Source organism: Schistocerca nitens, chromosome 3 (assembly GCF_023898315.1).
Source record: "Schistocerca nitens isolate TAMUIC-IGC-003100 chromosome 3, iqSchNite1.1, whole genome shotgun sequence".
Lineage (NCBI taxonomy): Eukaryota > Metazoa > Arthropoda > Insecta > Orthoptera > Acrididae > Schistocerca > Schistocerca nitens.
Window position 1 is genome coordinate 495,359,908 of NC_064616.1, and position 27,272 is coordinate 495,387,179.

The window sequence follows — 27,272 nt, forward strand, 5'->3', positions numbered from 1 at the left end:
TGGTAACAAGTGGATGTAGTGTTGCAAACCTCCTAAACAAGTACTTTGTTTCTGTTGATTACAGCATGGGGTTATCAGCTTTGGTGAACACTGCAATAGATTTTCTGAGACCATTCTTTAAAAATAAACTTAGTAAAATGGAAATGACACTTACATCTTCCAAAGGAGTAGCATCCATCATAAAATCCTACAAATCTGAGTATTCTAGGGTGTATGATAACATATCAACGAAGTTAATCAAAGAGGGCTCATGCAAGTTGAGTTCTATCTAAAGTTATATGTGTAATCAATTTCTGATCAGTGGAACATATCTAGACTGGCTAAAATACGGTAAGGTTAAGCCTCGTTACAAGAAGGGAGATAAAGAGACACCATCAAACTAACGGCCAGTTCACTTCACTTTAGCTGTCTTTTTCAAAAATATTTCAAAAAGTTATGCTCAAGTGTCTCCTTAAGCATTTAACTGCAAATAATATGTTGTCCAAGTCACAGTTTGGGTTTCTTAAGGGTTCTGATACAGATAAAGCTATTGACACAGTGAGAATATACTTAATTCATTAGATAGTAAATTTGAGGCTCCTGTCATTTTCTGTGACCTGTCAAGAGCCTATGACTGTGTGACTCACAGCATCCTCTTAAGTAAGTTAAAATATTATGGTGTCACCAGCACTGCTCCGAAAAGGTTTGATTCTTACCTAACTAACAGAAAACATAGGGTGTCACTGCGAACTACCTGTGAGTAGTCAGCCTTCATCTGATTGGGAATTAATTAGATGTGGTGTTCCTCAAGGTTCCATCTTGGATCCATTGCTTTGTCTTGTGTACGTTAATGATCTCTCGTCATAGTTACACTGCCAGATGCTATGTTTGTTTTGTCTACAGAGGATACAAACATTGCAGTAAGTAACAAGTGAAGTAAATATTGAGAAATAGCTGATAATCACATTTTCATTGACGTTCATAAATGGTTTAAAGCTAGTACACTGTCATTAAACTTTGAAAAGACCCACTATATGCATAAAATAAAAAACTTACATACTTCGTTTACTTTCATTCTATTATGTCATGCAGGATCATATTCTGGGGTAACTCATCAAACCAAGCAAAAGTTTTGAGCGTGCAAAAGCGTGTAATAAGAATCATTTGCAGAGTAAGTTCAAGAACACCATGTAGAAACGTATTCAAGGAACTTTGTATTCTAACCACTGCTTCTCAGTGTATTTAGTCCTTAATGAAATTTGTTGCAAGTAGTATATCTCTATTCCCAACCAATAGCTCAATACATTGAATCAATACTAGGAATAAGAACAATCTAAATAGAGACCTAAAATCACTTACCTTGGTCCAAAAAGGGGTCCTATATTCAGAAACACGCATTTTCAATAAATGGCCAGCCACCATACAAATTTTGGTTTCAGATAAAGCACGGTTTAAAGAGAATCTGAAAGACATTTTGATAGGCAACTCCTTCTAACCTACAGATGAATATCTCCACAGGGTCTATTAGGCAAGCTAAGGAAAAACGTATGTTAGATTTCAGTTTTCACAGCACTTGATCACAACAATCAAGATTAGGTATTCTGTGTATGATAAATTTATTAAAAGTGCATAACAGTGTTTCATTGCGACAATGTATTTATTCTGTAAATATTAGCAGTTCCAGTTTACTGCAATGTATTTTGACAGTTTCCAGACAAATGATCAGTGTAGTAAGTATTATATTCAAATGTATTTTGTTTTTTTGTGTTATACTTTCTGATATGTTCCACACCCACGAGAATAATATCATTTTTGGGTCCATGGAACGAAAACTGAATGTAATCTAATCTAATCTCATCTGCAGAATACACTGACATGATCCTTCTGAGTGGCGAAGCTCACAGTAATGGAAGAGTGATTCGTCGCATGTATGAAGCTCGCTCTCCACGACGTCCGTCTCCATGGCATACCCTTTTCGTCACAATTAGACAATGACTTTGAGAAATGTCACTGTCAGCAAGCGTGACTGTGGTTCTCCAAGGAGACGTCACACACCCAAATTAGAAGAAGCCGTACACTATCACGTTGAAAAGAGCCCGTCAATGAGTACAGGAGCAACTTCTTTAGTTATTAATGAGTTCAATTGTAAAACAAGTGATTTGCTTGGTCATGTCTAATCAGTTACTTGTAAAAGTGGTCGCATTACCACCATGTTTTCAAATAATTATAGCACGGAAACGATCCGGACATGGATTCCAGTTCAAAATATTATCTACTTACTCCCCTCTACAAGCCCTAGAAGTTTGTAACGGGAATTTCCGAATACCGTGTAAGTACGATTTCTGCGCATACTGATTATGATTCGCACTGGGCGTCATCGGAACGAAAGACAAAAATGAAACGAATACCTTAGTGTAAAATTCAAGGAAATTATTATAACGAGACCTTTGATGAATGATGACTCACAGTAGTAAAATGCGATTATTTTACTTTCTAGACTGTTGTGAAGAAGGTTGTTGAATGGTGCTTCCAGAGATCACTAGACGCTTCCGAGTCTCATCTTTGCAGTTCATAATATCGATAGTGATGGAAATTGATATTTGAATATTGTTAAGAGTTTGGCGTCTGCTTGCAGAGACCGATTTCAGACAAATCTCTTACTAAGTGCTGGAACATGATGAAAATCAGTGTAAAAGTTCCGGATAGCAGTACCCTGCTACCGGTGGAGGTAAGAAATAGAAGTATACATAGACAGCGACCACAAGGGATTAAGAAGTGTGTATGTAGTGTAGCGAAGTTTACGTTTTCGGACAATTCGTAACTTCGAAAGCAAGCCAAAAAGAATATGGTATTGTGTGCGAAACCTTTTTGACGGTGCTTTCTAATTTTCCCAACTTCTGTAAGTAAATTAATCTTCCAAGTGTGATATCAGAATGATTTGTATTTTCTGAGCTTAATATAAAGGCAAATCATGTGTAAAGACTTACAGGTCTATAATGAGGTGACGACGGCGGGTGGTAGGGATCGACCGTTGTTTTCTTGGAGAATCCTCCCGGTATTTGCCTCAAGTAATTTTGGAAAAGTTCACGCTTTTTTTTATTTCCACACTGTCATTTGTTGTTCACACAAACTTACTCTGTTGTCATGTCAAATCCACCATCGGTAGCAGTTTTCATAAAACATATATATATTTGGTAAAGCTGTGTCACAGATAAATGGAAAAACATTGTTTGTTTACTTTTCATAAATCGTTAGCGACTAAGTGCAACATCTTGATTTCTTCAAGAGAGAGCCGTCAGTTTCGATAAGCAAAATTCCAAGAAACGTCTACACAAATAAGGTGTTTGGCATGCATTTGTGCCTTAATTATTTCCATATAGATTCTAAAAATGAAGCCATCGCATTTCATACAATTGTGTTATCTGTAGCCATATGTTGTTATAAAGGAAGCTAATTGCAGTGGGAGAATATTTCTGCTTGGCATTCATGAAGTCACTGCTGAGGGTTTTCAGATGTTGAGTTCAGTGTATTGTTTTGGCTGTCATCTAGTCTATAGAACTTTCAGAGCTGTTAATGATAGTAAGGTAGAATTATTCCAATTGTGACTCGAATATGTGTATTGATTGTCTTGGCTTCATGTGTTTGATATCCAGATTATGTGAAAAGATGAAGCACAATCTGGTGGTGTTCAGTTGAGATAAAAATGTTAATTGCTGTATTGGTATTTCATGAAAGATTTATTTTTGGTTTCTGTTGTATGTCCCTTTTACAGCAGGTAGTTATTTCCAATAAAAGGATAAAAAAGTTTTCTAGGAACTGTTGCAGTTACTGATACCTAAGTTGCATATAGAATGAAAGTTTTTATTTGTATTTAATATTGTGATTTTATTTAAGGGTTTTTGTTGTCATTGTGTTTACAAACCATTTTAATTACCACCACCGAGGTAAATGTGTTCCCCCGTAATTATTTTTCCAAAGGTGTATGGTTTGCTTCACCATTCCTGTTACCTTTGTTGCTAAATGCTGTCATATTTTTGCCATATCTTTCTCGGGCATATGCCTTAGTTTACAATAATCACACCCGAAAGATAGCGTGCTTATGTTTAGGTTTTAAAATGAAAGTCCCGGTGTCCTACAGAGTGAGCTGGTGCAGTGGTTACCACACTTGACTCACATTAGATTTTCCGTGATTTCCCTAAATTGCTTCAGGCAAATGCCCTGATGGTTCCTTTGACAGGGCATGATTGACTTCCATCCCCATCCTTCCCTAATCCGATGGGACTGATGATCTCGCGGTTTGGTCCCCTCCCTGAAATCGACCAACTGTGTCATTCCTTTTCCATTGAATCCTCTTTAAGGAAAGTCAGGGTTTTGTATTTACTTGGAGATTTACCCTTCATTTAGTGTAAGCCCCTTTCAATAACTTGTCCACCACTCTTTTCCTTGAATGTCATTTTGTCTTTAAATGTTATACACTGTCCAGTCATATTTACGTGACCATCTGCAAAGACCTATGCTCAGCAATATTTGCTGCAATGTTGTTGAGGAGACACTGTTGGTACCTCTGTGGTGCATCTGGGCAGTCAGCTGCTCAATAGTTGCAAGTCTCTGTCCTTACAAATTTCCCCAGCAATTCTATGGTCTGTGGTACACAATAGATGCCTCAGCACCACTTTTAGATAGTGCCATTTTGCCATGCATGGTATACTTTAACTGCAGTGGCACATGACCTATGTACAGACTTAAACATTTTCGAAATGCTTTCATCCTTGACCTGAAAGCCACTGACCATGTCCTTTTTTGGACATCAGATACTTCATTCTGTTTGTGCATTATGACAATGATTGCACTGTATGCCACATCCCCCTGACATGTTTTATACCATCCTCCACTGCTAGTGCTGCCACCTGCAGCCTGAGTGGCTATTGCAATTTGACGTCAAACATAGGTAGTGGCCACATTAATATGACTGGACTGTGTATTTTCCAATGTTTAGTAATTTCCTTCATGTGAACAGTTCTGCTGCCTTTTCAGAAATGTAATGCAGAGAAGTGTGCCTTCCTCTCCACTTGTAATATAGCTGCTGTCACAATTCCCTGAATGGGACAGTAAACCTCATAAGGGTAGTGAATACAAAATGTTATGATGATAATATTGGCATCAATATTTATCCATTACTTCCAAAAAACACAATTCCTCACAACATATACAACCACTGTGGTCAACTGTACACCATCATCCTCGTAAAACAAACTTACCTCAACTGTGTATTTCTCAGTGCTTTGAACACTGAACTCAATGAGTGTTTGGAAGAGATATATTGCTCTAGTGCTGCTGTAACTTGTTAGTGACTTTTTGCCTGATATGCTGGAACTTCTATCGTATTAGCTTTATCAGTTACAGATTTTTCAGTTTGTACAAAAGACGTGCAGTGAAAAATGAGTTTATCTAGGATTCATGTGCGGCGACATTAGATGTATCAGCAGTCATTCAGCACTGTCAACAGCCCCTTCTCCATGGGATGTACAAAGGAAGTGCCAGTATGACACAAAATAGTAAACTTCCTTGCTGAAAGCTATGTTGGCTGTGTATCGCTGTTTGAAATTTTGACTAGCCCCATAGAGAATATTTCCACCACTGTAAGATTAGGAGATACATTTTTTAGATTCTGAAGTATTTTTGATTAAAAGCATGAACAGCTCATTTACCATGTTGCAGATAATAGATACTGCTGCATAAAGACACAATGTTGCTTAACATTGTTCCCAAAATATCAAAAAGTTCTTTACAGATTTTCTTCAGATTTTTACACGATACTGTAATAAAAATTGAAGTGGATGTAGGCTATAAATTTCTTAAACAGCAGTGTTCAGGTCTCCTTTAAAACAGACTTCAATACCCTATCAAGTTTTGTTTGCAATAACAATGAACAAGGCTAAAGTTTAGCGAGAAGGGGAGGGGTCAGAAGATCAGGACATGTATCTAACTCCCATAAATATTTAGCAATTGTGAAGTATTGCTGGGTTCGCTGCTCAGATAAAATAGCATTTTGATTGGTAACTATGTTACTGCTGTGTAAATGGTGATTTGTTAAAGTCTCCAGTGCCTGTACTCTGCACCTCTCTGAAGAGCGATTTAGTGATGTCAGTCTGGAGACAATTCAGCGATATTAGTCTGGAGAGCACAAATGCTCTTTCAAACATTCTCAGCTTTTGTCACTTTAAAAAAGGAACTTTGCTTCCTTCCCATAAAACAGTAGATAAGAAATCTGGCTACATTGACTATTCTGGTGTGTTAACTGATTATATTCTTCTTGGGTCTGAAGTGATAATTTTGCAACATGAAGTCACCTGGGCAATTAATTCTACGCACAACTGGAAAGCCCCTGGAAAAGATAAAATAGCACATTTCTGGCTAAAGTAGTTCACCTCAACACCTTCACATCTAACTAAATTATTTAACAGTTACGTTGCAGGCCCATACACAGTCCCTGATACACTTACACAAGGAATAACTTGTCTGAAACCTAAAGATCAAGCAGAGACAGCAAACCCAGCAAAATATCGCCCAATAACATGCCTACCAACAATATACAAAATATTAACTTCAGTCATTACACATAAATTAATGACACATACAACACAGAACAAAATTATAAATGAAGAACAAAAAGGCTGCTGCAAAGGAGCACGAGGATGTAAAGAGCAACTGATAATAGATGCAGAGGTGACATATCAAGCTAAAACTAAACAAAGGTCGCTACACTATGTACACATTGATTACCAAAAACTTTTGATAGTGTACCCGACTCATAGTTACTACAAATATTGGAAATACACAAAGTAGATCCTAAATTGAGTAAATTCCTAAACATAGTCATGAAAAATTGGAAAACCACACTTAATACCCAAACAAATTCAAATAATATCACTTCGCAGCCAATACAGATTAAACGTGGAATATACCAAGGAGACTCATTAAGTCCTTTCTGGTTCTGCCTTGCTCTGAACCCACTATCCAACGTGCTAAATAATACAAATTATGGATATAATATTACTGGAACATACCAACACAAAATCACACATTTGCTATAAATGGATGATCTAAAACTACTGGCAGAAACAAATCAACAACTCAACCAATTACTAAAGATAACAGAAGTATTCAGCAATGATATAAATATGGCTTTTGGAACAGACAAATGTAAGAAAAATGCCATAGTCAAGGAAAAACACACTAAACAAGAAGATTACATATTGGATAACCACAGCGACTGCATAGAAGCGATGGAAAAAACAGATGCCTATAAATATCTAAGATACAGACAAAAAATAGGAATAGATAATACAAATATTAAAGAAGAACTAAAAGAAAAATATAGACAAAGACCAACAAAAATACTGAAAATCGAATTGACAGCAAGAAACAAGCAAAAGCTATAAATACTTATGCTATACCAATATTGACCTACTCATTTGGAGCAGTGAAATGGAGTAACACAGACGTAGAAGCACTCAATAAACTTCCACGATCACAATGCCGCAAATATAGAATACATCACATACATTCAGCAACAGAAAGATTCACATTAAGCAGAAAGGAAGGAGGAAGGGGATTTATAGACATAAAAAACCTACATTATGGACAGGTAGACAATTTAAGAAAATTCTTTATAGAACGAGCACAAACTAGCAAAATACACAAAGCAATCACTCACTCGTATAAATACATCGGCTACACCACTACAATTTCATAACCACCTCTACAACCCTTTAGATCACATAACATCAACAGATACGAAGAAAGTAAATTGGAAAAAGAAAACAATACATGGCAAGCATCCGTATCATCTAACACAGCCACACATCGATCAAGGCGCATCCAACACATGGCTAAGAAAAGGCAATATATACAATGAGACAGAAGGATTCAGGATTGCAATACAGGATCAAACAATAGACACCAGATATTACAGCAAGCATATTATTAAAGATACCAGTACCACAACAGATAAATGCAGACTTTGCAAACAACAAATAGAAACAATAGATCACATCACAAGTGGATGTACAATACCAGCAAATTCAGAATACCCCAGAAGACATGACAATGTAGCAAAAATAATACATCAACAACTTGCCATCCAACATAAACTAATAAAACACATTCCCACATACAAGTATGCACCACAAAATGTACTGGAGGATGATGAATACAAATTACACTGGAACAGAACCATTATAACAGATAAAACAACACCACATAATAAACCAGACATCATACTCACCAACAGAAAGAAGAAATTACCACAATTAATTCAAATATCCATACCCAATACAACAAATATACAGAAGATAACAGGAGAAAAAAAATTAAAAAATACATCCAACTGGCTGAGGAAGTCAAGGACATGTGGCATCAGGATAAAGTTGACATTATACCAATTATACTATCAACTACAGGAGTCATACCACACAATATCCACCAGTACATCAACGCAATACAGCTACATCCAAACGTCATGTCATTCTCAATGGAGAGAAGCCTTTCGAAGTAAGTGATTTCAGGTGTGCTGCAGGGGAGAGTCATAGGACTGTTTCTATTCACAATATATATAAATGACCTTGTGGATAATATTGGAAGTTCACTGAGGCTTTCTGCGGATGATGCTGTAGTATATCGAGAGGTTGCAACAATAGAAAATTTTACTGAAATGCAGGATGATCTGCAACAAATTGACGCATGGTGCAGGGAATGGCAATTGAATCTCAATGTAGACAAGTGTAATGTGCTGCGAATACACAGAAAGAAAGATCCTTTATCATTTAGCTACAATATAACATGTCAGCAACTGGAAGCAGTCAATTCCATAAATTATCAGGGAGTAGGCATTAGGAGTGGTTTAAAATGGAATGACCATATAAAATTAATTGTCGGTAAATCAGATGCCAGACTGAGATTCATTGGATGAATCCTAAGGAAATGCAGACCGAAAACAAAGGAAATAGGTTGCAGTACATTTGTTTGCCCACTGCTTAAATACTGTTGACCGGTGTGGGATCCGTACCAGATAGGGTTGATAGAAGATATAGAGAAGATCCAACGAAGAGCAGCGCGCTTCGTTACAGGATCATTTAGTAATCGCGAAAGCATTACGGAGATGATAGATAAACTCCATTGGTAGAATCTGCAAGAGAGACGCTCAGTAGCTCGGTACGGGCTTTTGTTGAAGTTTCGAGAACATACCTTCACCGAGGAGTCAAGAAGTATATTGCTCCCTCCTACGTATATCCCGCGAAGAGACCATGAGGATAAAATCAGAGAGATTAGAGTCCACACAGAGGCATTCCGACAATCTTTCTTTCCACGAACAATAGAAACTGGTTTTTGCATCTGAATGTTTAATTTTAAGTATCATAATAGACACATTTATTCCGTTGTTTCTTCTTATGAAAGACCTAGTCTAGTGACAGTACCACCTTTTCCTTCCGGGGTGATGATGTAATGTGTTGTCACATTTATAGAAACTTAAATCCTTTATAACATTTTATGTGGTTTTTTATCACAAGCTGAAGCAATTCACTAATTTTTATCAGAACTGTTTATTTTTAGGACATTTTGGGAGTGATCTTTGAATCTGAGCAAGTACCTTGCCTAAAGCTTGTTGAGATTTGTATGATTTGGAGACTGTGTTGGAACACTAATTTTTACATATAAACCATGGGCTTTCTGCAGTATCTGCTGCTTTTTAACTATTGTCACTTGATTTGTTTGATGCTTCTTTCCGCTTCTTAATTACAATATAAATTAGGCAGGAAGATCAGAATTCCACTATTTCCATCTAGAGTGGTTTTTAAGGGTTACTGTGTAGTGTTAAGGAACAAATGTTGCTGTAATTTCAATATATAGAATCACAGGAAAGTAACTGCTGTACATTTCTTATGCAAATTTTAGTCTGCTAGAACAGCTCATTGAAGGAAAAATTTTGTAAATGTGAGTGTTTGAGCAGAAAACGCTTGTGCATCTCGTTAGCTGTGGTTGTGTACCAATGAAGTTACAAATTTCATGTATCCTATATCCTAATCAAGATATTAGTAAAGTGACATTACGGGATAATTTTCTGTTCATGGTATGTAAATCATAATTACTCAAAATTCAGAAATGCCTGTTAACAATGTAAGGGATTTTAATTTTTTCATAAGTTACCCATGCCACTCATTCATCTTTGTATTATCTGTTGCAGGTTGCTGCAGATGCAACTCTTCAATCCCTTAAACAAGCTATTTCTGAAACCAGTGGCATACCAGCTGCTAATCAGAGGATAATTTTCAGGGGTGTCGCAATATTTGGCAAGTAAACATAAATACATGAAAGAAGTAAAAATCTTTGTAATTGTGCATGCAGAATGGTAGCTTTTCAAAGAAAGTGAAAAGTGTCGTTCATTTACGTCAGTGAACTGTTAGATGAACTGTTTCACAGTCCAGAGATTCTGCTGTTTCATTATTAGACAATTATAGTGAAAAATAGGGGTGGGTAGATTCCAGCAGGCTCGGTATTAGAATCTCTGAGAAATCATTTCAGATAGTTTCCGGATTTTTGTCTTTGATTTATAGCTGGAGAAAGCATATTTTCTGTGTCTGTGCCTTTACCCACTCTTTAGCTATAGGTTGCTGTTAACTGTGATCCTAAGGCTAACATGTGGTTTGGGGGCCCTATAAGAGCTTTGTGCTTTTTGCTTACATGTAAACTTTTTTCATCAAATTACTTTAATATGGGAATACTGTCAAGAGTGGACATGATTTCAATGCATGTAGGTGTGTTATTTCTTCTAAACCATGTCGTGTAAATGCTAGGGTGCTTCCTTAAGGACACTGTGCTTTATCTTACTAGTTAATGCCTCTCATTTTAGATAGGTGTTACTGGATTAGATATTGTTATTTACATATATACATACATAGTGTGATGTTCAAATTTGAAGAATTTATTAGGAAAACAAAATAGGCAAACATAGTTCGAAAAGAAAAGAGCTGCTAATTTTCCAAACAGAATCACTGAGTGAAATAGAGCAATTTGCAGCAAGTCAAAAAACATTTCGTCTACAGATTAATACAAGATGTAGCAAAAGTCTGTCACAACATTGTAACTGTTGCCTATTTGATGCCATTTTCACGGCCATAGTGCTGTTGCTAGTAAGCACCATGCATTTCTTCTGGAAAATTTTCTTTTAAATCAATTTGCCCAGCACTTCAGGATGTGTTGAAGAGGACATGTTCCATCCTGTGACAAAATTTTGTTGTGGGTGAATAACTTCAGAGAAACAGTTCAGGGGTAAAATCTGTGAAAGGGTCATCCATCGATCAGAACATTAGAAAGTATCGCGAATGTATGTGACATTGGACACTACTAAATATTAGGCAGCTCATAAGCATGTCCGCTATGTGTGTGTCTGATAACTGTCAGAGGTTACAACTTCATTATTGCCCTTACATTATGGCTGAGGTTTAGCAACTGAAGACTCAAGATTACAAAAGATTTGTAACATTTTTAGAACAAATTCTGGAAGTGATGACTGATGACGTGATTCTCAGTATGACTGAAAAGGGTTTTGCCAATTACGTGATTAACAACAAAAACTTCTGTTATTGCCCATACATTGTGCACCTGAAAAGCTCATTGAATGGTCCCAAAAAAAAATTATATATAGGAAACAAGAGTTACAAACTGCTCTTACTGGCCTTCAAAGTAATCAACATTAGCTACAACACACATCTGATATCAGTTGTAAAGCTGTTGGCAACGATCAGCAAACACTTCTCGTAGCATCACTTAAAGCACTGTGATCATATGTTGTTCGATATCCGCATCATTGCAGATGATGAGACCTGGTGCTACCAGTGCGCTCTAAATTACAAGTTACAGTCAGTGACATGGTGTTTGTCTTCCCCACCTCCTGTTGTTAGAAAATCATGATAGATGAAGCTCTTGCAACTGAATATGGTTCCAATAATACAGCTTTACTGTTGTAAAGTTTCAATGAATTCTTTTAGCATTATATTTAGTGGTTGCCTAATTTCTCACAATTGACATTTCTTGACCACCATGTTCATCAGGTCTCTTCCTGAAATTGAGGGTGTAGACCAATAAAGCACGTGCACTGGATGAGCTTAAAGGAGCTTCCATACCAAATTTTGTTGGGGCGTGTGTAGACTTTTTCTATGACGCTTAAATGGCATGTGTACCCAAGTATGATGTATCAATAATCATATAGAAATTTGGTGAATAAGTGAGGCGGTATTTTGTAATGCCCTTCACAGATCAGCAGTAGTATGTTACGGTATGCATTTTAAAGTGATAATATAATTCTTAGGCTAATGTAGCTATGTATCAAATGAAAACAGCTTAGAGTGCTTGCTTACACAGATAGCATTCCTATGCTTTAGGTGTAAGGAAGTCTAATACTTCACAGGATTAAAGTTCAATGGTTAAAAAAAAAATGAAGTTGTCAGCAGAAAGGTTGGTTTGAACACAGTGTTTCATTAGGCATTGCTGCATTGAAGGTATTATACTCTTGCCTTGCTCCAATCACTGGACTGACTTGCACAGCCAGTTATAGGAGGACCTACAGTTTAATGTGGGTTCATAATCGCGGAAATGTTCGGCTGTTTTCAAATTAACAAAACTTGCAAGAGGTGATAAAGAGGTATAAGTGATGGATAAAAAGATTAGGACTGACTGGAATTTGAACCCTGAAGAAATGTAATCTAAGCACACCACAGAGCCCCAAAGCCACATGTTACATGATAGTAGAGTATCAGTAGGTTTTCTGAAGAAATGCTTCAGTGGAGTGCCAGGAATTTGTCATTTAGGGACTACTGTACTGTAGGCTCCTCTGAATAAAGCCTTCTAAATCCTGTTAAGTTACCTGCTTCTCAAACTTGAAAATTACAAATGAAAATTTCATTTTAACATTGTTTTTGCTGTTGTCTTTAGTCACAAGATTGATTTGATACAGCACAAGTTTGTTTTGAACAGTAATGCTGCTGACAAGATGACTCTTCTGTATAAGTAATAGTACATACATTTGACAATGCTGGTGCTGATTTTGTGTTTAGCATTTGATGATGCCACAATGGCTCCAGTATATTAGGACATGTTTTTATGAAACTTAGACTGAAACTGATAGTCTTATGACAAAAAATTTGTGACCATAGACACAAAGTAAAGGAAATTTACTGCTCTCCATGCTAGTTTATCTTGAGCAAACTTATTTTCTCTGATTAATTACTGCAGGCTGCATTTATTTGAACCTGCTTGCTGTAGTCATGCCTTGTCCTCCCTCTGATATTTCTCCCCCCTTCCCCCCTTACTTTCCTCCCAAACCAGATTGACTATTCTTGATGACCATTTAGTCATCCCTCCTTTGTCAGGTTGTGCCACAAATTACTTCCCCCCCCCCCCCCCCCCCATTTGATTCAGTACCTCCTCATTAGTCATATGATCTACCCATCTAATCTTCATCATTCTTAAAGAGCACCACATGTCAAAAGCTTGTATTCCCTTTTTGTCAGAACTTTTTATTGTCAGTGTTTTACTTCCATACCTGGCTACACTAAATACCTTCAGAAAAAATTTCTTGTCACCTATGTTTATCTTCAACGTTAACAAATTCCTCCTTCAGAAATAAGTTCCTTTCTATAGTCAGTGTGCATTTTATATGCTCTCTACTGTAGCCGCCAGTTAATTCGCTGTTCAAATAGCAGAACTTGTCTGCTACTTTCTCTCTCATTTCATAATCCAATTCCTTCAGTATCACCTGATTTAATTCCACTATATTCCATTACCCTTGTTTTAATTTTGTTGATGCCCTCCTTATAACCTCTTTCTCAAGACAATATTCATTCTGTTCCACTGGTCTTCAGTCATTTGCTGAGTTAATTACAGTATCATCAGCAAACATTACAGTTTCTATTTCTTCTTTGTGAACTGGAATTTGTTCTCCAGATTTTTATTTCATTTCCTTCACTGCTTGCTGAACATAGAGTTTGAAGAAAACTGTGGACAGGCTGCAACCCCGTCTCACTCCCTTCTCAACTGTAGCTTTCCTTTCATGTCCTCTGACTGCAATCTGATTTCTTTACAAGCTATGTATAACCTTTTTGTCCCAGTATTTTATTCCTGGTGGCTGCAAAATTCCAAAGACTATAGCTTATTCAACATTATCATAAGCTTTCTGTAAATCTATAAATGCTGTGAACATTGATTTACCTTCCATTAATATATCATGTAAGATAATCCTTGGGTCATTATTGTGCCACATGTTCTTACATTGCTCCAGTGGTCAGTTGCTACCAGTTGCACCATTCTTCCGTAAATAATTGTATTTTGAAACCACGAGTTATGAATTTGATAGTTAAATAACATTCACACATGTCAGCACTTGGTTTCTTTGGAATTGGAATTATTACATTCTTCTTTAGGTCTGGCAGTATTTTTGCCTGTCTCATAACATCATGCACACAAGGTGGAATAGTTTTATCTTGGCTCACTGTCCCAAGGCTCTCAGTAATTCTGAGAGATGTCGTCCGCTCAGGGGGTTTTGTTTAGACTTCGATGCTGTGTGTTTTCTCACAATATCATTCCCCCAAGGGGGCTCTCCACTCTTTCGTGGGTTCATGTTTGGCTACCACGGGGCCCCAGCCTTTGCAGCATTTTTTCCCTTCTCCGCTGCATGCCCATCCTCTTGCTGTTCTTTTTCCCTCCACTTCAGGATCATATCTGGGATGTTATTAGGAATGTTCTGCATTGTCTTCCGCTGATGTAAAAACCGTCTCACCTTTGTTTTTCACTCCCTTTTCCTTTCTCTCTCTTCTCCTCTCATTCGTTTGCTTCAGTGTTTGAGGTTCCTCTTTTTCTTCGTCCTCCCTGTGCGTTCCTGAAGGCTGTCCTATGCATTTGATGCATAACAGGTGACTGTGTAATGCATAATTTCCAGCCCTGGGTTGAGTGGCAGGGTCTGCACATATCCCCTGGTACAGGCCAGGCGCAGGGAGGGATGATCGCCTGACCTGCGACCTTCACAAATTGCCGATTGGTCCCTCTGTCAGGTGTTCAGGCGCTGTGACCAGAGGTGTGAACAATCACCTAAGTCAGGTGCACCCCCTTGTGAAGGCCCCCAGTTGGAAGGGGCACACCATCGGAGACGCTGGCAATCATGGGGGATTTCCTCGTGGTGAGTCAATCATCTTTCCAATCAATGTCTACAAAACGTAAATGTAATGAGGCTTATGGTTCGAAGACCCTTCCTACTGCACCACGGTTCCTCGTGGTCTCACATATTGAAGATGGTCAGTCATTCGACACAGTAAATCCGTTCATTATTCAGAAAGGTTTTGTTGTAATTGCCGGCCCTATGAAATCATGCTCTTCTTTATGGAATGGCACTTTGCTTTTGGAAACTACTTCTGATTTTCAAGCACAACTGCTTGCTGCTTCACATTTCCACGGCTACCCGTTCGTGTTGAGGCTCATAGTACTTTGCATTCTTCCTGTGGTGTCATTTATACCAGGCTCCATGACGACCTAACCAAAGCCGAAATCCAATCTTACCTCTCTGATCAGGGTATCAGTGTCATCCATTGTGTAATGAGAAAGGTAGATTCCTCCTTAGCTCTCACCCTCACTCTTTTCCTCACCTTTGATAGAGTGGTGCTTTGGTCAAAGATAAAAGCAGGCTATGAAATAATCACAGTCCAGTCGTATATACTAAACCCGATTCAGTGCTACCAGTGTCATCGTTTCAACCACGCTACAACGTCTTGCCAACACTCAGCCAAATTTGCCACCTGTGGTAGGGATGCGCACGAGGGCGACTGTCCGCCTTCTTCTCCCTGCTGTATCAACTGCAATGGCGGCCATGCGACCTCCTTTTGGGGTTGTCCCATGTATCTTGATGAGCGTGGTGTCAGAGAGATTCAGGGAAAGGAAAAAGTGCCTTACCCAGTAGCTCTCAAGATACCGGCTAGTCAAAAACCCTGCATTCTTCTGTCGGGCATCTATAGTTCTGTTCTTCTTACCCCTCACTCCATGAAGGACATGGTCATGCAGACATGCAACCTCAAATTCGGCCCTGAGGTTGTGAAATCACCCAGTGTCAAGGTAGCATCACCATTCCCCCCGTCCTGCTGTGCAACAATCCGTCAAACTTTTGGCTCAAGTGGGAAAGCCACCAGCTACACAACTGGTAGGCTGGAAAGGGCAGGAGTAGTACTCCGATGAAGACTTCCTCCGTCCCTCCAGCCAAACAACACCAGAGTCTTCCTCTAATGAGAAAGGCTCGAAGAAGTCCATCAAAGGCAAATGGTCTTCTCCTTTGTCAACTTGAAGATCCTCTTCGACTGTGTTGCCACGTGATACCTTAGCCCGGCCGGCCTCTCTCGCCATTGCACACCACCAACAGTTTCTCAGTGTTGAACTCCACAGACCGACTGCACTAGCAAGCTGATGCTTCTGTGGACCCCATGGAGCAGGATCCTCGTGCTTCTGTGCCCTGTAGTAGTGACTCTACACCAGCTGTCACTTGGCGGCTGCCAAGTTGACACCCCTACATCTCTTCCGCCTCATGACTGTCCTCCAATGGAACGTTTGTGGCCTTTTGTCCCTCAAGGAGGATTTATGGCTGCTTTTAGCATCACAGCATCCCCTTGTTTTCTGCCTTCAGGAAATGAAATTGCGCCCTCATGACCACTTTGAGCTTTCATATTACTTACCGATCTGTTTTGACCTTCCCCCTGAGGTCGGCATTCCATCTCATATGGGATGACAATCATAGTCAATCCATCTCCCTGACGACCTGTCTTCAAGCTGTTGCAGTTCGCCTTTTCCTTCCCCGCCTGACTTTCTCGCTCTGCACGATTTATGTACCTCCATATTTGATGTCACCAGGGCAGACTTCCTTCAGCTTATTGAGCAGCTACCTCCCCATTTTGCTACTTGGTGACTTTAATGTGCATCATCCCCTTTGGCGTTCTCCCAGGACCTGTCAGAGAGGTGCCCTCTTGGCTGACCTTCTTAACAAACTTAACCTCTTCTGTCTTAACACTGGAGCACCCACTTTCCTTCCCAACTCGTCGCATACCTATTCCCATTTGGACCTATTCTTCTGCACTGCCCATGTTGCCCATTGTCGTGAGTGGTCTTTTCTTCCTGACACCTACTAGAGTGAGCATTTCATGTGTGCTACCCATTAACTGACTCCTACCCCATCCACGTGCACGCCTAAATGGCAGCTTACTAATGCTGACTGGCAGCTTTACTCCTACCTGGCAACCTTTGAACAACATTATTTCCCCAGGAGTGATGGCCAGGTGAAATAACTCATGAATGTTACCCTTACTGCTGCAGAATGTTCCATTCCTCGCACTTCCTCTTTACCATGCCGTGTTCCAGTCCCTTGGTGGACTGAGGCATGCCACGATGCAATTCACACACAGAGACGTGTTGTCCAAATTTCTAACAATCATCCTAAAATGGCAAACTGCATTCATTATAAACAAATGCGAGCATAGTGTTGTCACATTCTTTGGGAAAGCAAAAGAGCTAGCTGTATTTCATTCACTAGTTCTTTTAACAGTTCCACCCCTTCCTCTGTAGTGTGGGCCAAACTCAGACGGTTCTCTATCTCCAACACCTTCCATTCCTCAATTGGAAATGAGAGGAGGAGGCATGAGCAATACCTTTCTCTTCTCCAAATCGTAAGTGCTACAATGCCACCTTCACTATGAAGGAGCTCGATCATGCTCTCAGTTCATTCCAATCCTCTACCCCAGAACAATATGCCATCCACATTCAGATGTTGCAGCACCTTTCTCTTGCAGGCAAGCAATTTCTGCTTAACATATACAACCTCATCTGGGCAGAGGGCACATTTCCTGGACACTGGCGTGAAGCTACCGTCGTACACACACCTAAGCCCGGTAAAGACAAAAACTTTCCTTCTAGCTGCTGCCCCACCTCTCTTACCAGCTGTGTTTGCAATGCGATGGAACATATGATTCTTGCCCGGCCGGTATGGTGGCTTGAGTCTCGCACTTCACTGATGAATGCCAATGTGGATTTCGAGTGAGGCGTTCTGCAGTGACCATCTCGTTACTTTATCCTGAATGGCTTACTGTGGAATTCCCAGATTGTGGCTGTGTTTTTCAATTTGGAGAGTGCGTATGACAACTGCTGGAGAACTGTTATCCTCCGTACTCTTTTTCAAATACGTCTTCCGTAGCCACCTGCCCTGTTTCCTTCAGGCGTTTTTACCAGATTGAGTTTTCAAGGTGTGTGTGGGTTCTGCCTTGTTGGACATCTTCATCCATGAAAACAGTGTGCCTCAGGGTTCCGTCCTGAGTGTCATCCTCTTTGCTATTGCCATCAACCCTATCATGGCCAGTCTCCCACCGGGCATCTCCAGCCCCATTTTTGTTGATCATTTTGCCATCTGTTGCAGTTCTCCACGGACCTGTCTCAGTGAGTGGCATCTTCAGCAGTGTCTTTATCATCTTTACTCTTTGAGCATCGACAGTGGCTTTCGCTTTTCCACTGACAAAACTGTCAGTATGAATTTCTGGCGATGCAAGTGGTTTCTCACACGTTCTTTACAGCATGGGCCTGTTGCCCTTCCATTTGTTGAAACTACGAATTTCCTGGAGCTCATGCCCAATAGGAAGCTCTCTTGGTCCTCCCATGTACCTGGCAGCCCACTGTACGTGGTTCCTTAGTGTCCTACATGTCCTCAATGGTACTTCCTGGGGTGTCGATTGAACCACCCTCCTCTATTTGTACCAGACCCTTGTCTGTTCGAAACGCATCTATGGGTGCTTTGTTTATGCATCTACACGCCCATCCCTCTTACGCCATCTCAACACTATCCACCATTGTGGCATTCATTTGGCCATGGGCGCCTTTCACACTAGCCTGGTTGAGTCTGTATGCTGATGCTGCTGAACTATCCTTGTCCTACCGCCGTGACTTTCTCCTCAGCAGGTATGCATGCCATTTGTCTGCCATGTGTGGCCACCCATCCTGTGCTTCATTCTTTGATGATTTCTTTGATCGTTAGTATGGGGCTCATCCTTCGTCTCTGTTACCTCCTGGAGTCCAGTTTCGGCACTGGTTATGGTGGCTTAACTTTACACTACCTGCACTTTTCCGGTGGGTGTGAACCCTTCGCCACCTTGGCTTCGTGAAGTGGCCTGTGATAACCTTGGCCTACATTCTCTTCCCAAGGACACTAATCCAGCCTCGGTCTATCACTTTCAATTTCACAACCTTTGGATGGAACTTCGCTTTAGTACCTTTGTATACACTGATGGCTCTCGGTCTGACTGTGGAGTCAGTTGTGCCTTAGTCATTGGCACCCATGTCGTTTGATATCAGTTACCGGCACACTCCTCAGTATTTTCAGCCAAGCTCTTTGCCTTGTATCAGGCCACAGAGAAAATCCGGCGATACAGCCTTTGTGAGTCTGCCATCTGCTCACTCATTCGGTGCCCTTCAAAGTGTGTGTGTGCTGTACTCTGCCCATCCCTTAGTGCAACGGGTCCAGGAAAGCTGTCAACTGCTCACTCTTGGTGGAGCCAGTGTGATGTTTCTGTGGGTTCCTGGTCATGTCGATCCATCTGGAAACGAGGCTGCTGACACTGATGCCAAAGCTGAAGTTTTTGTACCTCAGCCCGAGAGTACCTATATTCCTTCTGGTGAGCTCTGTTTTGCTGTCTGTCAGGAGGTGGTGTCACTTTGGCATCACCAATGGTTTTCCCTTCACAGGAATAAGCTCCAGCTTATTAAGCCTCTCCCACGGGCTTGGATGACCACCTCTCGGCCCTCCTGCCAGGAGGAGGTTATTTTAACTCTGCTGCGTATTGGACATTGCCTTTTTAGCCATTGTCATTTGCTAAGTGGCACTACCCCATCACTTTGTACACATTGCACTCAAGTTTCAACTGTCTGCCACTTACTGATGATGGAATGTCCATTTTTTAATCTTTTACAGTCCTGCTTGGCTTTGTGGTCTGAGTTATCGGCCATTTCAGTAAATGACGCACGGGTTGTCAACTGAGTCTTACTTGTTATCTGCCAAAGCAATATGGTGAAGGCCATTTAATTTTTAGTTTTGGACCTATGTTTCTGTATGGTCTCTCTTTTAGCCCTTTGGCCACATGCCTGTTTTTAGCTGTCTTCTATTGTGTCAGTTGGGATGACAGTCATTTTTAACTCCTCTGTCTTCGCCTTCTATAGTTTTGACTTAGGTGCGTATGACCCCAGCTGTTTTTTGTGCCCTAAAGCAAAACAAAACCGAATTGCAGTATCTTATCTTCCATCTCATCTTCATATACTTCCCCTTCCCCTTCTACAATATTGCCTTAAAGTTCATTTCCCTCGTATAGCTCCTCTATATATAACTTTCACCTTTTAACTTTTCTGTCTTTGCCTAGCACTGGTTTTCCATTTGAGATGTTGGTATTAATATAGCAGCTTTTCTTTTCTCCAAACTTCTCTTTAATAGTCCTATAGGCAGTACCTACCTTTCCCTTAGTTCTGCATACTTCTGTAGTCTTGCATTTGTCCTCCAGTTACTCCTGTTTAGCCATTTTGCATTTCCTGTCACTCATTTTTCTAGTTGTCTGTATTCCATTTGATGTGCTTCATATGTTACATTTTTGTATTTTCTTCTTAAATCAGTGAAATTCATTATCTCTTGACTTATCCAAAGTTTCCTAGTAAGCCTTGTCTTTTACCTTTTTGATCCTCAGCTACCTTCACTATTTAATCTCTCAAAGCTATCCTTTTGTCTTCTACTGTATTCTCCTATTTGACCCACGTCGCCTAATTTTTTTTCTCTGCAACTACCTCTGATTCTTTTAACTTATCTAGATCCAAACTCCTTAATTTTCTATTGTCAGAAGTTCTGTTTTAATGTACAGTTCGCAACCGATCAGTTGTGTGCAGTCCACATCTGCTCTGTGAAATGACTTAAACTTCAAAATCTGGTTTTGTAAGCTGTCTTACCATTATGTAATTATAAATTTCATTATAATATTTATATCAAAACATTCATTCAGTATAACCTAACACAGTGTAGTTAGCAAGATTACATTGCTAATACAGCATGTAGCTTATTTAGTTACTGACTTGCCATCCTGTTCTGTTAGTTGCAAAGCTTTTTATAGAAAAACATGTCCTCTTAAATGACTGACCTTCAAACATAAGTAATTTTTTTAGCAAATTAAAACCTTGTGACAGACTGGAACTCCCCAAAGACCAGCTTTTCATGGACAGTATGCTCAAATGGTGAAATAGGTAACATACTATGAAAAACAGGTATCTCGATTAAGTTCCACTATGGCACACTCTTCTAACTAATGTTTGTATCGGACATTTGTAGTGTTACTTACTGCACTGTTAAGAAAAGATAATTTTCCTGTTTTTTGTGTGGCTTCACTTTCGTTCCTTTATCACAAACAAATGGCAAGTTTGTCAGCTTATCACATTTTTCACTCTTTATGGTTATTTCTAGGCATGTCAGTATTCATTACAGCTATTGTAACGTGCAAGTATTTAGGGAGGGGAGTGGGAGGAGCTAGTATTTGTCTTTTAGAATGAGGCCCTAGTGTTTGTTCATAATTTTGGGGCTCCAGTTGTAGAACATGTGCAATGATGCGGTTGCTAATTATGTGCTCTTAATTTATTTTTATTGGCCCGTGCCTGTGATATGATCTGAAATGAATTTAAACAAACATTGAAATCTGCTAAACTGAGAAGTGAGTGTTAAAACTCAGTGGTATTAATAAAAAGAATTAACAATTCACCAATACACAAATAAGTGCCTCAGTTAAAGAAATGCTTCATCTGTTTCCTTGCACAATGTAGTCATGTCATGTTGTCAGTGGCATCTCATGAGCTGTGTCTGGTAGTTGCACTGCAAGCAATGTGACACATTGTGTTACAGTTTCTGAGGGTTGTCTTGACAGTGTAATTATCAATATGTGAGTGCAACAGTGTGAGCTACATTTAGTGCTATCCCACATTACAATGGGCCCTTCTTAAGCTTAGAATACTGCAGCCTTTGTGAAACTATTGATTGCAGGGAACTTGGCCAGGATAATAAAATACTTGAAAGGGGGAGGATGACGTATCAAAGGAAAAATCATAATTTGAGACAGAATTTCTGGCCAGTACTTGGTTTCAAGGAGGCAAAATGTATAGAACTGCCGTTAGACAAATCATTTAGATTTTGTAACTAATAGGTCCTTCCCAGGGGGGGAGAGAGGGATAGTTTAGGGGATGTTAGAAAGGAAAGACAGGCAGACATCTTTGTCTACCCCTGTCCTCACTAAGGTTGAGTCCCTTTCATCTTGGGATCTGAATGTTCTACTCTCCCTTTTAACTTAGTTTTCCTTGTGCTTTTAATGTGACAATATTTCCATACCCCAGTCTCTGCAAGTGGGCACAGTCAAGTGCAAATTTGCCTCAGGAGCACTTCAGGCAGCTGACCTCTACATTTCTGTGAACAGCTTTAAGTTCTCAACTGCAATGCCTTCTCCCAGCTCAAAGTTTCCATTCTGTGAAAAGTAAAGTGTGGGGAAGTGCTCCCATTGATACTACAAAGTGGAGAAATCTGCTTGCATCAAATAATTAATAGTACTGTTTTGGGGCAGATCTTACATTGTAATAGTGATGATAAAGTAATAATGTGATGCTGTGTATACTTTACCATTACTTTTGAAGAAAAACACTTCAGTGTTGTGTGACTGTTTGGAAACTCTTGATTCTTCAAGGTCTTCTAACTATTCTTTGCATTCATACTCCGTGTGCGTTTTTTCCCTCCCTCTCTTCACATTTCCTTAGTTACTGTTTGTTGCCAGTAGAACTTCCTGCTCTGTTCAGAATTTCTAAAACATTTTGTTGAAAAGTATGAAATCCCATAAGCCGCTTGTACTAAAATTAAAAATGTTAAGCTATTAGCAACCTGGAGGTTCGTTTGACATTAAATGTTTTTCTAGATGTGGTCTTCAGAACTGACAGTGTAATATGAGATCAGGTGTTTGGTGTAACTTTTCTTCCCTTACACGGAGCATTTCTAGAGATGAAAGTCAAATTATATAACATCCTAAGACCAACCATGTTTGCAACTCTGGACATTTGGGTGGTGTTGGACACACCTGCAGCATCAGCCATAGTAATTATCATAATAAGTGCAGGCATTGCTAAAAATAACCACTCTGATACTGGGCAAAATGAAAAAAATAGTGTTAGATCTGTGCTTCACAAATAGTTGAGAAGTGCATGCTAGGAGACTCTGTTAGTTCTGACCTTTTGTTCACGGTTCTCTCTCTTCTTGTCTTGCATTGTGTGATTAGGGAAAATGAGTGCCAGTCTCTGTACTAAGTTTTGATCCTCTGGAGAGTTTCCTGCCTATAACTAAAGCTTTGTGGTGTTCCCTGTATACATCCTCAGTATCAGTGAACAGCCTAATGGAGCTTCAGACATTACTCAGTTGATAGTGAATTTATATTCAAGCAGTATGTCCCTATAAGGTCCAATGCACACAAGATTGGCATGGCATGGACGTGTGGCAGTCATGGCACTGGTTAAGGGCTGCCCTCTTATTAACAAATGGGACATCACACACAAGAGTGGCATGGCGGCAGCACATCCCTTCGTCAACTGCACCAAGTCAGTTTGCAGCCATGAGTGGTGTTTCAAAGTGATGTGTGGTGGAGGCATCCTAGTCTCCAGTATTGGAGCAGATGTAGCACTGTGCAGTTTGACAGATAATGAGAATGAACTTAATGCTGGCTACCACTTGTGAATTTGTCATACCTAGCTGAAAGCATAAAACAGGTTTATCTGAGGAAATCGGTTATCAGAAACATTTTACCTCAGTGCTTGTCATGAGTAAAGTATGTAAGCCATCATCTGGAACATTGTTGCAAATAAAATTTTGTGCATCTGAGTGCTTAGTAAACACACTAGCTGTTCTGAAAGTAAATGAGGATGTTTCTGGAAGTATGTGGAAAGGCAGACTTTAATGTATCTTGGAGATGGCTGTTGCCTTAATTGTTCATTTTAATGTTGTACAAGGGCTATGCCGAAAGTTTTTAGCAGCCCGTAAACCATAAGGTGGAGGACAATGGGATTGTTTTCATTCGAAAGAGCGATGGTTTTTCGACCTTGGGACGTGCGCGCGCAAACCCTGGCTAGCGGTCATTCCCCCACAGCGCGGTAAGAAAGCACAGGCAGTGCTGAGTCAGAGACGGTGCAGGATGGAGCTGTCGCGCCGCGACTTTTGCGCCATGATTTTTTACGATTATAAAAAGGATTTAAGAGCCGAAGAATGCCATTCTTCTTTGCTGCGTGTTTTTGGTGAAGCTTCCCCTTCTAGGGCCACAGTTGGAAATTGGTTTCCCGAGTTTTCGAGGGGTCGGCAGTCAATTGAACATGAACCTTGTCCCGGTCGGCCAGCAACAGCTGTGACTCCTGAAAACATTGATGCTGTGAAGAAAATGGTGAAAGAAGATCCACATCTTACATTTTTCGACATTGAAGGGACCCTAAATATTGGATCAACAGCAGCGCAGACCATCGTTCAGTCACTTAGGCCTTACTAAGAGATGTGCCCTTTGGGTGCCACATTCCCTGACATAAAGCCAAAAGGAGGCGAGAGTGGACTGGTGTCATTTCATGCTCGAAAAATTCAATGGAGGGAAGTACCAAGACACCTACAATATCGTCACAGGTGATGAAACGTAGGTCTACCATTATGACCCTGAAACGAAGAGACATTCTTCTGTGTGGTGCTTTCCAGGGGAGGAACCACCCACAAAAGTTAAACGACATCAGAGATCTGGAAAAAAGATGGTGGCAACTTTTTTCACAAAGATCAGGCATCTCACCTCTGTGACGTTGGACACATGTCGTACAGTCAATGCTGAATGGTACGTGAACAATTGTCTTCCAAAAGTCATCGCCACATGGAAGTCAGAGCATCCAAAGTCCAAGAGTGGGCACATTCTGCTGCATCACGACAATGCATCTGTGCACATGGCTGCCAGAACGATGGATTTTCTGGAGAAGGCAAAAGTGGGAGTGTTAGCCCATCCCCCATACTCATCTGACCTGGCCTGGTCTGCTGTGACTTCTTTCTGTTCCGTAAGACTTAGGAAAAAATTAAAGGACAGCGGTTTTCATCGGATGAAGAGGCCATTGCAGTGTACGAGAGTGCACTGACATCCCAAAAGAAGCTTGGACTGACACATTTTCTAAGTGGTTTCAGAGAATGGAAAAATGTATACATGCTAATGGAGAGTATTTTGAAAAGTTGTAAATGTTTTTTTTTTTTTTTCCACACATTCTGCTAAAAACTTTCAGCATAGCCCTCGTATTGTGATGTTGACACACAGACATGGAAATTATCCCATCACAAATCAGAATAATGTTGTGCAAAATGTGAGTACTTAGAATTATAACATCAACTTACAGAGGGTTGTAACACAGTTTTGTGTTTGTAGTTCCTAATTTTTTTATGTTAAAGCACCAAATAATTTTTCTGATTTTTGTCCTCTTAAAAACTTGGTACTGAGTATTCGTTGCTTGTTTGTAAACAGATTCATTGACACTGATTCCTTTAAATTTGTTCAAAGGGGTCCCTCTTACCTGTCACTGAATGGAAAGAAACCTTAAACATCACACTTGACAATGTAATTTATATGGTAAATTAAGGTGGTGGTGTTAAAAAGCTTGTCCAAAATAACTGCTATGAAATTTCACCCATCTCCACTATTACAAATATACTTACTTCATATGTGAATGACAACACATTTAAAAAAAGAATCAGATTGGTTTCAGTAACATACGCCAATTGTGCATGCATCGTTACTTTTGTGTGTTTATTGTCCACCCCACTGACAGTTACACAGGTTCCACGGTTCATATAAATGGGTAAATAGGTTCTCATGGGGCCAGAGTACGTAGCTTTACTCCGAATTGTGTCCTTCGCTTTCTCTAATACAATGTAGAAACACTTTTGAGACATCCTGTAAATATTCTGGAATGTTCAGTACACAATTTAATGTTATTTTTCTTCTCATTTTTCAATTATAATGCAAGGTTCCAGTATCTTCTTTGTTGCTCAACATCTAAGTGTCACAAAAATTAAATGAGTTACTGTCTGGGTCTGGTCTAGATGGCATCTGTGCCAGTATTTGGTTGCAGGACTGTCTTGTCTCAGCAGTGCAGCTTCAGTGTGCATTGCCCATGTCCTCTCCATGCCACATGTCCACCACCCTGCTTCCACACCTGTGCCACATCTTTTTTGTTGCACTGTGCCTAACATTCATCTACAGTGTGCCTGAAGTTACTTTTACATCTAACAATCTGTCTGTCTTCAGTATATCATTATTTTAAAAAAGTAGGTGGTCTTCAATCCAATCTCAAAGCTGATGCAATAGTCTATGAGCTTGTATTTTATTCACTAGCTGATATTCAAAACTGTATTGAACACATTCTGGAAATTTAAGGAGATGGCATCAACCTGGGTGCTGTTGTCTACTGGTTTGTTGCTTTTGTGAATGGGCAGAATGAGAAAGGGAGAACAGTTTAATAAGATCAGTGTTCAAAAAATCCCCATAGGTTCTGCCAAGAGTGATGTCATTGATGTAGGCCTCCAGCTGTACACAACTAGTTGATGGCCCTTCTTGGAAATTGAAACGATATGTGGCTTTTTCTGATTGCTTAGAACAGTTTGTTTCTCCAGTAATTTATGATAAACTATTGTTAGAAGTTGATATGTTCTTCTGCGTGATTCATATCGGGGACAGCCAAGAATTCTGCATGTACACAGTACTCTCACATGCATTTGGAGCACTGTTGCCTGGCTGCACACTTCCCCACTACCACGCACGGTGTCCATGCAGGAAGAGGTGGAAACTGTGAATGTGCCATTTAGGTGGCAATGCAGCTCACCAGGAAAACTGAACTGCTTGCATGCAGCTTTGTTTCGTATTTCTAAACAACTTACATCACAAACAGAATAAATTTTAAGTATTGTTTTTGGCCTGCTGAAGATGTAATAAAATTTTGATCTGGTACAAACTGTTGGTGTACAGACAGAGGCAGAGAATTCTGCAGTTTCTCATCACTCAAGTTTCCGTGTAATTGTTCATCATTTAGTTTGATAATCAAGAAAGCCTTTGATGCACATAGGTCAACTGAAATATTGTATCATGTTTGCAGCCACATTATGGAAA

General features: G+C 39.8%; 1 protein-coding gene across 1 annotated transcript in view; it reads left to right on the plus strand.

Moving 5' to 3' along the window:
* Positions 1-2,543: 2,543 nt before the first annotated feature.
* The window catches only part of LOC126249638 (uncharacterized), a 31,328-nt gene continuing 6,599 nt past the window's right edge, over positions 2,544-27,272 (plus strand). Inside the window, exons 1-2 of the mRNA XM_049951315.1 lie at positions 2,544-2,707; positions 10,223-10,328. Of these exons, the coding sequence (XP_049807272.1) occupies positions 2,654-2,707; positions 10,223-10,328 (160 nt within the window). The 5' untranslated portion in view covers positions 2,544-2,653. The remainder of the gene's footprint in view (positions 2,708-10,222; positions 10,329-27,272) is intronic.